The sequence below is a fragment of the Melozone crissalis genome, unplaced genomic scaffold, assembly GCF_028551555.1.
Source record: "Melozone crissalis strain CALT ecotype California unplaced genomic scaffold, PUWL_Pcris_2 ptg000328l_1, whole genome shotgun sequence".
NCBI classification, from domain to species: domain Eukaryota; kingdom Metazoa; phylum Chordata; class Aves; order Passeriformes; family Passerellidae; genus Melozone; species Melozone crissalis.
In genome coordinates, this window is record NW_026536078.1 from 140,194 (window position 1) to 149,843 (window position 9,650).

The 9,650-nt window shown below is 53.0% G+C and overlaps 1 protein-coding gene across 1 annotated transcript; it reads left to right on the top strand.

Moving 5' to 3' along the window:
- Nucleotides 1-92: 92 nt before the first annotated feature.
- Nucleotides 93-6,953, top strand: LOC128949948 (HAUS augmin-like complex subunit 5). The gene is made up of 9 exons (XM_054294841.1): nucleotides 93-178; nucleotides 1,574-1,636; nucleotides 2,594-2,626; nucleotides 2,794-2,818; nucleotides 4,390-4,510; nucleotides 5,493-5,631; nucleotides 6,494-6,557; nucleotides 6,674-6,735; nucleotides 6,944-6,953. Exons 1-9 carry the CDS (start codon nucleotides 93-95, stop codon nucleotides 6,951-6,953), a joined length of 603 nt encoding a protein of 200 aa, XP_054150816.1.
- Nucleotides 6,954-9,650: the final 2,697 nt, after the last annotated feature.

Below are 9,650 nucleotides of genomic sequence, written 5' to 3' on the forward strand. Positions count from 1 at the left end.
ATTGAATGCCCCGCCCCTCCCGCACTACAACTCCCGTGCTGCCCCGCGGAGCTTTTCCCGCGGTTTTTCGCTCCCCTCAGTGCCCCCCGGCCATGATGGCGGAGGCGCTAGAGCGCTGGCTCCGGGAGGAGATGGAGCTGCCGCCCTCCGCCATCCCCTCCCCGGCCACGCTACGCAGGTCGGGACCAGTCGGGGACCCCCATGGGGACCCCCCTGAGGCGGGCAGGGGCCGCGGGGTTTTGGGGTGCCGGGGGTGGGAACCCCCCGAGGGCTCCTAGAGGGGAGAGCGGGAATGTGGGGGGGGCTGAGGAGGTTTGGGGTCCCCTTGGAGGGTCCTGAGAGGTTTTGGGGGGTCCTGGGGGGATTTTGGGGTCCCTTTGGAGAGTACTGGGGAGGTTTTGGGGTTCCTTTAGAAGGTCCTGGAAGGGTTTGGGGGTCCCCTTGGAGGGTCCTGGGGGAATTTTGGGGATCCTGAAGGGGTTTTGGGGTCCCTTTTGTTATGAACAAAATTCGGGTAATATTTTTTTTGTGAGAAAAAGTTACAAAAAGCAGCCAGACCACGGGTAGCTGCTGAAGTTCTTCGTGTTTTGTTATTGTAATCACGAGTCGTTGTGGCTAATCGCTCCTTTTGTATCAGCAGAGCCTCGCCCGAGGCTAAGTTGTACCTTTCCCAGAAGGGTGGGAACCTTCCCGAACAGTAGAAGAGACCTGAGAAGGTGGGGGGGGCTATGCAAAGTGACTCCAAGACCACAATGCAGCATGGGTCCCCCGGTGTACGGAGAAAACCCCAAAACAACGAGCCACCTAAGAGTTGAGAGACTGGAGTGATGTCTAGACGTGAAGAGCCGAATGCTGAACCTGCAGAGATGCAAAACACCTTCAGAGCCTCTCGCCCTGACCAAGAGAGACGACCCCGGCGGTGAGACCAGGCTGACTGAGCTGGCAAAGGTACCATCTGACGGGATCAGCAGGCCCTAAAGGCTCCCACGAGGACTTGATCCCCAGCTCTGCCCCTTGCGGACAGAGCTGCGCATATCCTCCTCCTCTGAGTCGCCCGGGAAGACGACGGAGACTGCAGACCCGTCGAGCCACCCAATCCTGAGCTGATCACTTTTAATAAAGGCATTGAAAAAGGAGAAGAAGTCTCCTGGCCCTGCTTATTTCACCTTTGAAACATCCTGGGGCGTTTTGGGATCCCCTTGGAGGGTACTGGCTGGGTTTTGAGGGGTCCTGACAGAGTTTTGGGGTCCTTTTAAAGGGTCCTGGGGGGTTTTGGGGTCCCCTTGGAGGGTCCTGAGGGGGTTTTAGGGGTGCTGGGGGCATTTTGGGGTCCTTTTGGGTGGTCCTGTGGGAGTTTTGGGGTACTTTTGAGGGGTCCTGGGGGGATTTTGGGGTCTCTTTGGAAGGTCCTGGGGTGGTTTTGGGGGTCCTTTTGGGGTCTCTTTTAGGGCATCCTGAGTGGATTTGGGGATTCCTGGGGGTGATTTTCGGGTTCCTGGGTGAATTTTGGGCTCCTGGGTGAATTTTATGGTCACCCCCAAATGTTGGGGTGCCCCAATTCCCTCCCCTGCAGGCTCTGCTCCGGCCCCACAGCCCCCATTTGGGATTACGTCATCCGCCACGTCCGGAACCAGCGGTGAGGGGGGACCCCAACATTGGGGAGGGTGAAAAACCCCACAAATTGAAAGGGGACCCCAAAATTTAAGGGGAAGGAGGGGGAGATGCTTTCCGGGCCTACAGCTCCCATCATCGCCCGCGCCCCACTGAGTTCCATTATAGCCAAGCCTGCAGCTCCCATCATCCCCCGCGCCCCACTGAGTTCCATTATAGCCAAGCCTACCGCTCCCATCATCCCCCGCGCCCCACTGAGTTCCATTATAGCCAAGCCTACCGCTCCCATCATCCCCCTCGCCCCATTGAGTTCCATTATAGCCAAGCCTACAGCTCCCATCATCCCCCACACCCCACTGAGTTCCATTATAGCCAAGCCTACAGCTCCCATCATCCCCCGCGCCCCACTGAGTTCCATTATAGCCAAGCCTACAGCTCCCATCATCCCCCGCGCCCCATTGAGTTCCATTATAGCCAAGCCTACAGCTCCCATCATGCCCCACGCCCCATTGAGTTCCATTATAGCCAAGCCTACAGCTCCCATCATCCCCCACACCCCACTGAGTTCCATTATAGCCAAGCCTACAGCTCCCATCATCCCCCGCGCCCCACTGAGTTCCATTATAGCCAAGCCTACAGCTCCCATCATGCCCCACGCCCCACTGAGTTCTATTATAGCCAAGCCTACAGCTCCCATCATCCCCCGCGCCCCACTGAGTTCCATTATAGCCAAGCCTACAGCTCCCATCATGCCCCACGCCCCACTGAGTTCTATTATAGCCGGCCTACAGCTCCCATCATGCCCCACGCCCCACTGAGTTCTATTATAGCCGGCCTACAGCTCCCATCACGCCCCGCGCCGCCCAAAGAGCATCATTGCAGGCCCCACCCCCCCGAACTACAGCTCCCATCATGTCCCGCGCCATCTTCCCGCTCTTTTTCCCGGTTCTCCCCTCACAGAACTTTTGGGGTATCCCCACAGGAACGTGAAGAAGATCCGAGGAAATCTGCGTTTGTATCCGAGATTTTGGGGGATCCTCAAAAATTTGGGGGTTCCTGGGATAGAAAAATTCTGGAAACCCCAAAATTTGGGATGACGGTGCCCAAATTTGGGGGTTCAACCTAAAATTGAAGGGGAGATTTTTGGGGGATCCCCAAATTGTTCCTTAACTCGGGGTTCAGGTACGGGCACCTGCAGGAGCTGGAGGTGAGGGGGACCCCAAAACTTGAGGGGCAATTGGGGTCAGATTTGGGGTGGGGAACCCAAAACTTGGGGGGGTTCCCTCAGATCTGGGGACATTTTGGAGAAATTTTGGGATTTTTGGGGAATTTTCAGGAATTTTAAGGGATTTTTTTTGATTTTGGGGGATTTTGGGGGATTTTTGGAGGGGATTTGAGGGAATTTTGGGGGGTCCAGGGGAGTTTTGTAGCTTGAAATGGGATTTTTTTTGTGGGCGAAATGCAAAATTTTTGGACAATTTTTTTGGGATTTGTGGGAATTTTGGGAATATTGGTAGGGATTTGGAGAAGTTCTGGGGATTTAAAAGGGATTTTTGGGGGAATTTTTGGGAGGAATTTTGGGGGGGCATTTTTTTGAGAAATCTTGGGGATTTGGGGGGGAAATTTTAGGGGGAATTTTGGGGATTTTGGAGGTTGAAATGGGAATTTTTGGGGTTTAATATGTGTTTTTTTAAAGGATTTTGGGGAAATTTTGGATTTTTTTTGAGGAATTTTTGGGATTTTTTGACAATCTAAGGGATTTGGGGTGAATTTGGGACGATTTTTTTGGGACTTCTTTCAAAATTTGGGGTTCCCTCAATGTGTGTGAGGGGGAGATTTGGGGGAGATTCCCCAAAATTTTGGAGAATTCCTAAAATTGGAGCCTCCCATAAATATTGAGCCTCATTTTTGTTGAATTTTGGGGGTCTTTTTGTGGGATTTTCTCTTTTTTCGGAGTTTTGGGAATCGTGAGGGGGTTGGGGACAATCTCAGGGATTTCTGGGGATGTTTTGGGGGAAGTTTTGAGGATTTTTTGGGGATTTGGGGGTGTTTTAGGGGGAGTTTTGGGGATTTTTTTGGGTTGAAATGGGAATTTTTGGGGTTTAATTTATGATTTTTATAGGATTTTGTGGAAATTTGAGGAAAACTTGTGATTTTTTTAGGATTGAGAGATTTTTTGGGGAATTTTAAGGATATTTTTGGGGATTTTTAGGGAAAATTTGGGGGGATTTTTGGGGAATTTTGGAAAAGACTTCGGGGAGTTTTTGGGATTTTTTGGCAATCTCAGGGATATCTGGGTGAATTTGGGAGGATTTGGGGTCAATTTTGAGCCTCATTTTTGTGGAATTTTGGGGGTTTTTGGGAATTTTTGGGGGGGAATTTTGGGCTTTTTTGGGGAAATTTTGGGGTTTTTGGGATATTTTAGAGGAATTTTGTGGATTTTGGGGGGAAATTTTGGGGATTTTTGGTGGAACTTTTGGGGAAGTTTTGGGATTTTTGTTGGGGGAATTTTGGATTTTTTAGAGAAATTTTGTGAATTTTGGGAAGTTTTGGGGAAATTTTGGGGATTTTTTGGGGGGAATTTTGGGGGGACTTTGGGGATTTTTTTGGTGGATTCGGGGTCAATTTTGAGCCTCATTTTTGTGGAATTTTGGATTTTTTATGGCGTTTCCCCCAAACTTCGGGAGTTTTGGGTATTGTTCGACCCTGGGCACACTCTCAGGGTAATTTGGGTGAATTTTGGCTGAATTCTGTCCCTTTTGGGCCGTTTTGGCGCAGGCCGCTCCGGCTCGGCCGGGCCAGCAGGGGGCGCTGCGCGCGGCCGTGGAGCGGCTCCGGAAGGAGGTGCGGGACCTGGGGGACGCCATTGCGGACGCACAGGAAACGGCGCGGCACCTCGGTGAGTCCGGCCGGAAACGCGGCCCCCGCACAAAGGTTCCTACCTCAAAACCTCCATTTCGGGGTCTCCCCAGCCCCAAATTTTGGGGTCCGCGCCATTTTTGGGGTCTCATGACCCCCCTAAATCCCAATTTTGGGGTCCTCACCACAAATTTGGGATTCCTGATGCTCCCAAAACCCAAAATTTGTGGTCCCTGATGAACTGAAACTCCAATTTTAGGGTCTCTGATGCACCTAAACCCCAATTTTGGGGCTCCTCACCCTTCAAAATCCCCAAATTTTGGGTCCCTGGCCCACCCCAAACCCAAATTTGAGGTTCCCTTCCCTATCTTAGAGCCCCATGACCCCCCCACCCTCAGTTTTGGGGCCCCTTCCCAATTTTTAGGGTCCCTGACCTCCCAAGACCCCAAATTTGGGATCCTTGGCCCTCTCAATACCCCAAATTGGGGGTCCCTGACCCACTCAACCCCCAAATTTGGGGGCTTCCACCACAAATTTGGGATCCCCTGACCCCCCCAACCCCATTTTTGGGGTCACCACCCCCAAATTTTCGGGACCCTCCCCCAATTTTAGGGTCCCAGACCCCCCCAAACCCCAATTTTGGGGTCCTCCACCCCCAAACTTATGGGGTCCCTTCCCCAATTTTGGGGTCCCCTTCCCCAGTTTTGGGCTCCCAGAAGCCCCCAAATCCCAAATTTTGGGGTCCCTGACCGCCCCAAACCCCAATTTTGGGGTCCCTTCCCCAATTTTAGGGTCCCAGACCCCCCCTAAACCCCAAATTTGGGGTCTCTGAACCCCCCAAACCCCAATTTTGGGGTTCCCTTTCCCAGTATTTTGGGTCCCAGGATCCCCCTAAACCCCAAATTTGGGACCCTCACCCCAATTTCGGGGTGCCCTCCCTCAATTTAGGGGTCCCAGACCCCCCAAACCCCAAATTTGGGGGTTCTCACCCCAAACCTTTGGGGTCCCCCTTTCCCTGCCAGACGCCTCGCTGGAGGAGGCGCAGAGGCGGCGGTGGGCGGAGCTTCAGCGAGGGGCGGAGCTTCGGCTGCTGGGGGCGGAGCCGGGCCCGGCTGGGCTGCAGGACGGCCACGAGGGGGCGCTGAGGGCAACCCATAAAAGGTGAAAGGGGCGGGGCCTGAAGGGGCAGGGTGGAAGGGGCGGGGCCCTGCAGTGTTTCCTTATATGGGCAGTGGGGGAATTTGGGGGATTTTTAGATTTTTTGGTCCCTGACTGAATTTTGGGGCCTTCAGGGGATTTTGGGTGATTTTTGAGGGGATTTTGGAGGATTCTCTGGGACTTGGGAGGATTTTGAAGGGTTTTCAAGAGATTTTTTGTGTCTCTCGGGGATTGTGAGGAGATTTTGGGGCATTTTGAGGAGAATTTGGCGTCCCTGAAGCATTTTTTGAGGGTTTTGGGTTCCTGGGAGAATTTTGAGACAATTTGAAGCATTTTGAGGGGATTTTGTGTTCCTAATGGGATTTTGGGAAATTTTGAAGGGTTTTGAGGAGGTTTTGGGGTCCATAAGGGGATTTTTGAAGAATTTTCTGGTTCCTGAGGGGATTTTGGGGTCCCTGGTGGGAATTTTCAGATTTTGGAGGATTATGAGGAAATTTTGATCAGAGTTTTGGGTCTCTGAGGTGATTTTGGGGGATTGTGAGGCAATTTTTGCTTTCTGGGGGGATTTTTGAGGTTCCTGAGTGGATTTTGGGTTTTCTGAGGGGATTTTTTTGGAATTTGGGGGAGATTTTGGGGTCCCTGAGGGATTTTGGGGGGATTTGAGGGATTTTGGGGGGATTTTGTTCCTAAGGGGATCTGGGGGGATTTTGAAGAAATTTTGAGGCGTTTTGGTTGATTTTGAGGAGACTTTGGGGTTCTTGATGGGATTTTTGGAGTTCCTGAGTGGATTATGGGTAAATTTGGGGTATTTTGGGCCATTTTGAGAAGATTTTGGGTATTTTAAAAGACTTTTGGGTCCCCTCAGGCCGGGCCAATCCCGGGCGGAGCTGTCGGCCATCTTGGCCGCGGGGGCAGAGCCGGAAGTGCTGGTGAGTGGGCGGGGCCTGACATGGTGGGCGGGGCCTGGAGACCATTCAGGGACCCCAAAATCAGCCCAGGACCCCCCAAAAATCCCCAAATTCCCCCAACCCCTCCCCCTCCGCAGGTGTCAATCAAGGCCCTGTGCAAGGCCAGGGAGGCAGAGCTCCAGAGGCCGCGCCCACACAGGTAAACCACACTCTTTCCTCCTTAACCCCTAATTAACCCCTCAATTAATCAATTAATTAATGAACCCCAGAGCTGCAAATCACCCCCGGAAGGCTCAGGAGGCTCCGGATTGGTCGGAACAGGCTGAGGTGGGCGTGGCTGGCTGGGGAAGGGGGCGTGGCTCTGCCCAGGCCACGCCCTCTGCTCTTACACGTGGCGCCCCCTACAGGCTGTACTGAGGCGCCACGGCCCAGAGGCCGTGCTTTGGGCACTGGAGGTCCTGGCCAATCAGAGCACAAGGTGGGTGGGGCATGAAGGACTGGGTGGGGCTTAAAGGGGAGGGAGTGGCCAAAAGAATGGGAGGGGCTTAAAGGGGTGGGTGTGGCTTAAAGAGATGAGTGGGGCTTAAAGTGTGGGTGTCGCCTAAGAGGGTGGGAGGGGCTTTAATATGTGAGTGGGGCTCAAAAGGTGGGTGGGGCTTAAAAGGGTGGGTGGGGCTCAAAGGCATTAGCTGGATTTAATGGTGGGTGGGTCTTAAATGAGTGGATGGAGCTTCAGTGAGTGGGTGGGCCTTAAATATGTGGGTGGGGCTTAAATGGATGGAGTGGGCTTAAAAGGGGCGGGTGTGGCATAAGTGGGTGGAGCTTAAAGGGTGGGTGGGGCTTAAAGGGATCGGTGGGTGGGGCCAAAAGCATGGGTGGGGCTTAAATAGGTAGGTGTGGTTTAAAGGGAATAGGTGTGGCTTTAAGGAGTGGGTGAGGCTTAAAAGAATGGGTGGAGCTTAGGGTGGTGGGTGGGGCTTAAAGGAATGGGTGGGTCCTAAAGAGGTGGGTGGGGGCTTTAAAAGGTGGATGGGGCTTAAAGGGATGGGTGTGGCTTAATGAGAATAGGTGTGGCTTAACAGGGTGGGTGTGGCTTAAAGATGTGGGTGGGGCTTAAAGGGATGGGTGGGTCTTAAATGGGTGGGTGGGCTTAAGGGGACAGGGTGGGGCTTAAGTGGTGGGTGGGTCTTAAAAGAATAGCCAGGGCTTAAAGGGGTGGGTGGGGCCAAAATGAGTGGGGGTGGCTTAAAGATGTGGGTGGGGCTTAAAGAGGTGGGTGGGGCCTAAAGGGATTAGGTGCATTAAATGTTGGGTTGTGCTTAAGCGGAGGGGTGTGGCTTAAATGGGTAGGTGTGGCTTAAAGGGATGGGTGGGGCATAAACATAGGTGGGTGGGGCTTACCAGGTGGGTGGAGCTTAAAGAAGTGGGCAGGGCTTAAAGGAATTGGTGGGGCTTAAATGAGTGGGTGGGGCTTAAAGGAATAGGCTGGGCTTAAATGGAGCGTGTGGGGCTGAAGAGGTGGGTGTGGCCAAACTGACTGGGTAGGGCTTAAATGGGTGGGGCTTAGAGGGGTGGGTGGGGCTTAAAGGGGTGGGTGGGGCTTAATGCAGTGGGTGGATTTTAAAGAGGGGGTGGAGCTTTAAATGGTCGGTTAGGCTTAGTTGCATGGGTGTGGCCCAAAGATGTGGGCGGGGTTTTAAGGTGTGGGTTCGGGCTTGAAGGGATTGGGTGGGTTAAATGTTGGGTGGGGCCTAAACAGTGGGGTGTGGCTTCAATGGGTAGGTGAGGCTTAAAAGGTGGGTGGAGCTTAAAGAAAGGGGTGGGGCTTTAAGGGTGGGTGGGACTTAGAGATAGATGGGGCTTAAAGGAGTGGGTGGGGCTTCAAATAGTGGGCGAGGCTTTAAAAGGTGGGTGGGGCATAAAGGAAGGGTGGGGCATGAAAGGGGTGGGTGGAGCTTAAGGGCATGTGTAGAGCTTAAAGGTGTGGGTGGAGCTTAAGTGGGTGGGTGGGGTTTGGGTCAATCCCATTGGGTTTTATAAATTTGGGTCAATCCCGTTGGGTTTGGGTCAATCCCGTTGGTTTTGGGTCAATCCCGTTGGGTTTGGGTGGATATGGGTCAATCCCGTTGGGTTTGGGTCAATCCTGTTGGGTTTGGGATGCATTTGGGTCAATCCCGTTGGGTTTTTGGGTGGGTTTGGGTCAATCCCATTGGGTTTTATGAATTTGGGTCAATCCCGTTGGGTTTGGGTCAATCCTGTTGGGTTTTTGGGTGGGTTTGGGTCAATCCCGTTGGGTTTGGGTCAATCCTGTTGGGTTTTTGGGTGGATTTGGGTCAATCCCGTTGGTTTTGGGTCAATCCCGTTGGGTTTGGGTGGATTTGGGTCAATCCCGTTGGTTTTGGGTCAATCCCGTTGGGTTTGGGTGGATTTGGGTCAATCCCGTTGGGTTTGGGTCAATCCCGGTGGGTTTGGGTCAATCCTGTTGGGTTTGGGAGGGTTTCGGTCAATCCTGTTGGGTTTGGGTCAATCCCGTTGGGTTTGGGTCAATCCGGTTGGGTTTGGGTCAATCCTGTTGGGGTTTAGGGTGGGTTTGGGTCAATCCCGTTGGTTTTGGGTCAATCCCGTTGGGTTTGGGTGGATTTGGGTCAATCCCGTTGGGTTTGGGTCAATCCCGGTGGGTTTGGGTCAATCCTGTTGGGTTTTTGGGTGGGTTTGGGTCAATTCCGTTGGTTTTGGGTCAATCCTGTTGGGTTTGGGTCAATCCCGTTGGATTTGGGAGGGTTTGGGTCAATCCCGTTTGGTTTGGGTGGATTTGGGTCAATCCCGTTGGGTTTGGGTCAATCCCGTTGGATTTGGGTCAATCCTGTTGGGTTTGGGAGGGTTTGGGTCAATCCCGTTGAGTTTGGGTGGGTTTGGGTCAATCCCGTTGGGTTTGGGATGCATTTGGGTCAATCCTGTTGGGTTTGGGAGGGTTTCGGTCAATCCTGTTGGGTTTGGGTCAATCCCGTTGGGTTTGGGAGGGTTTCGGTCAATCCCGTTGGGTTTGGGTCAATCCCGTTGGGTTTGGGAGGGTTTCGGTCAATCCCGTTGGGTTTGGGTCAATCCCGTTGGGTT

What these genes read in the sequence shown, in the direction of transcription:
- LOC128949948 (XM_054294841.1), top strand. Translation starts at nt 93, where the DNA reads ATGATGGCGGAGGCGCTAGAGCGCTGGCTCCGGGAGGAGATGGAGCTG. An exon ending in GGCACCTGCAGGAGCTGGAG is followed by an intron (nt 2,819 to 4,389) that starts GTGAGGGGGACC and finishes GTTTTGGCGCAG; the next exon opens with GCCGCTCCGGCTCGGCCGGG. An exon ending in CTGAGGGCAACCCATAAAAG is followed by an intron (nt 5,632 to 6,493) that starts GTGAAAGGGGCG and finishes GGGTCCCCTCAG; the next exon opens with GCCGGGCCAATCCCGGGCGG.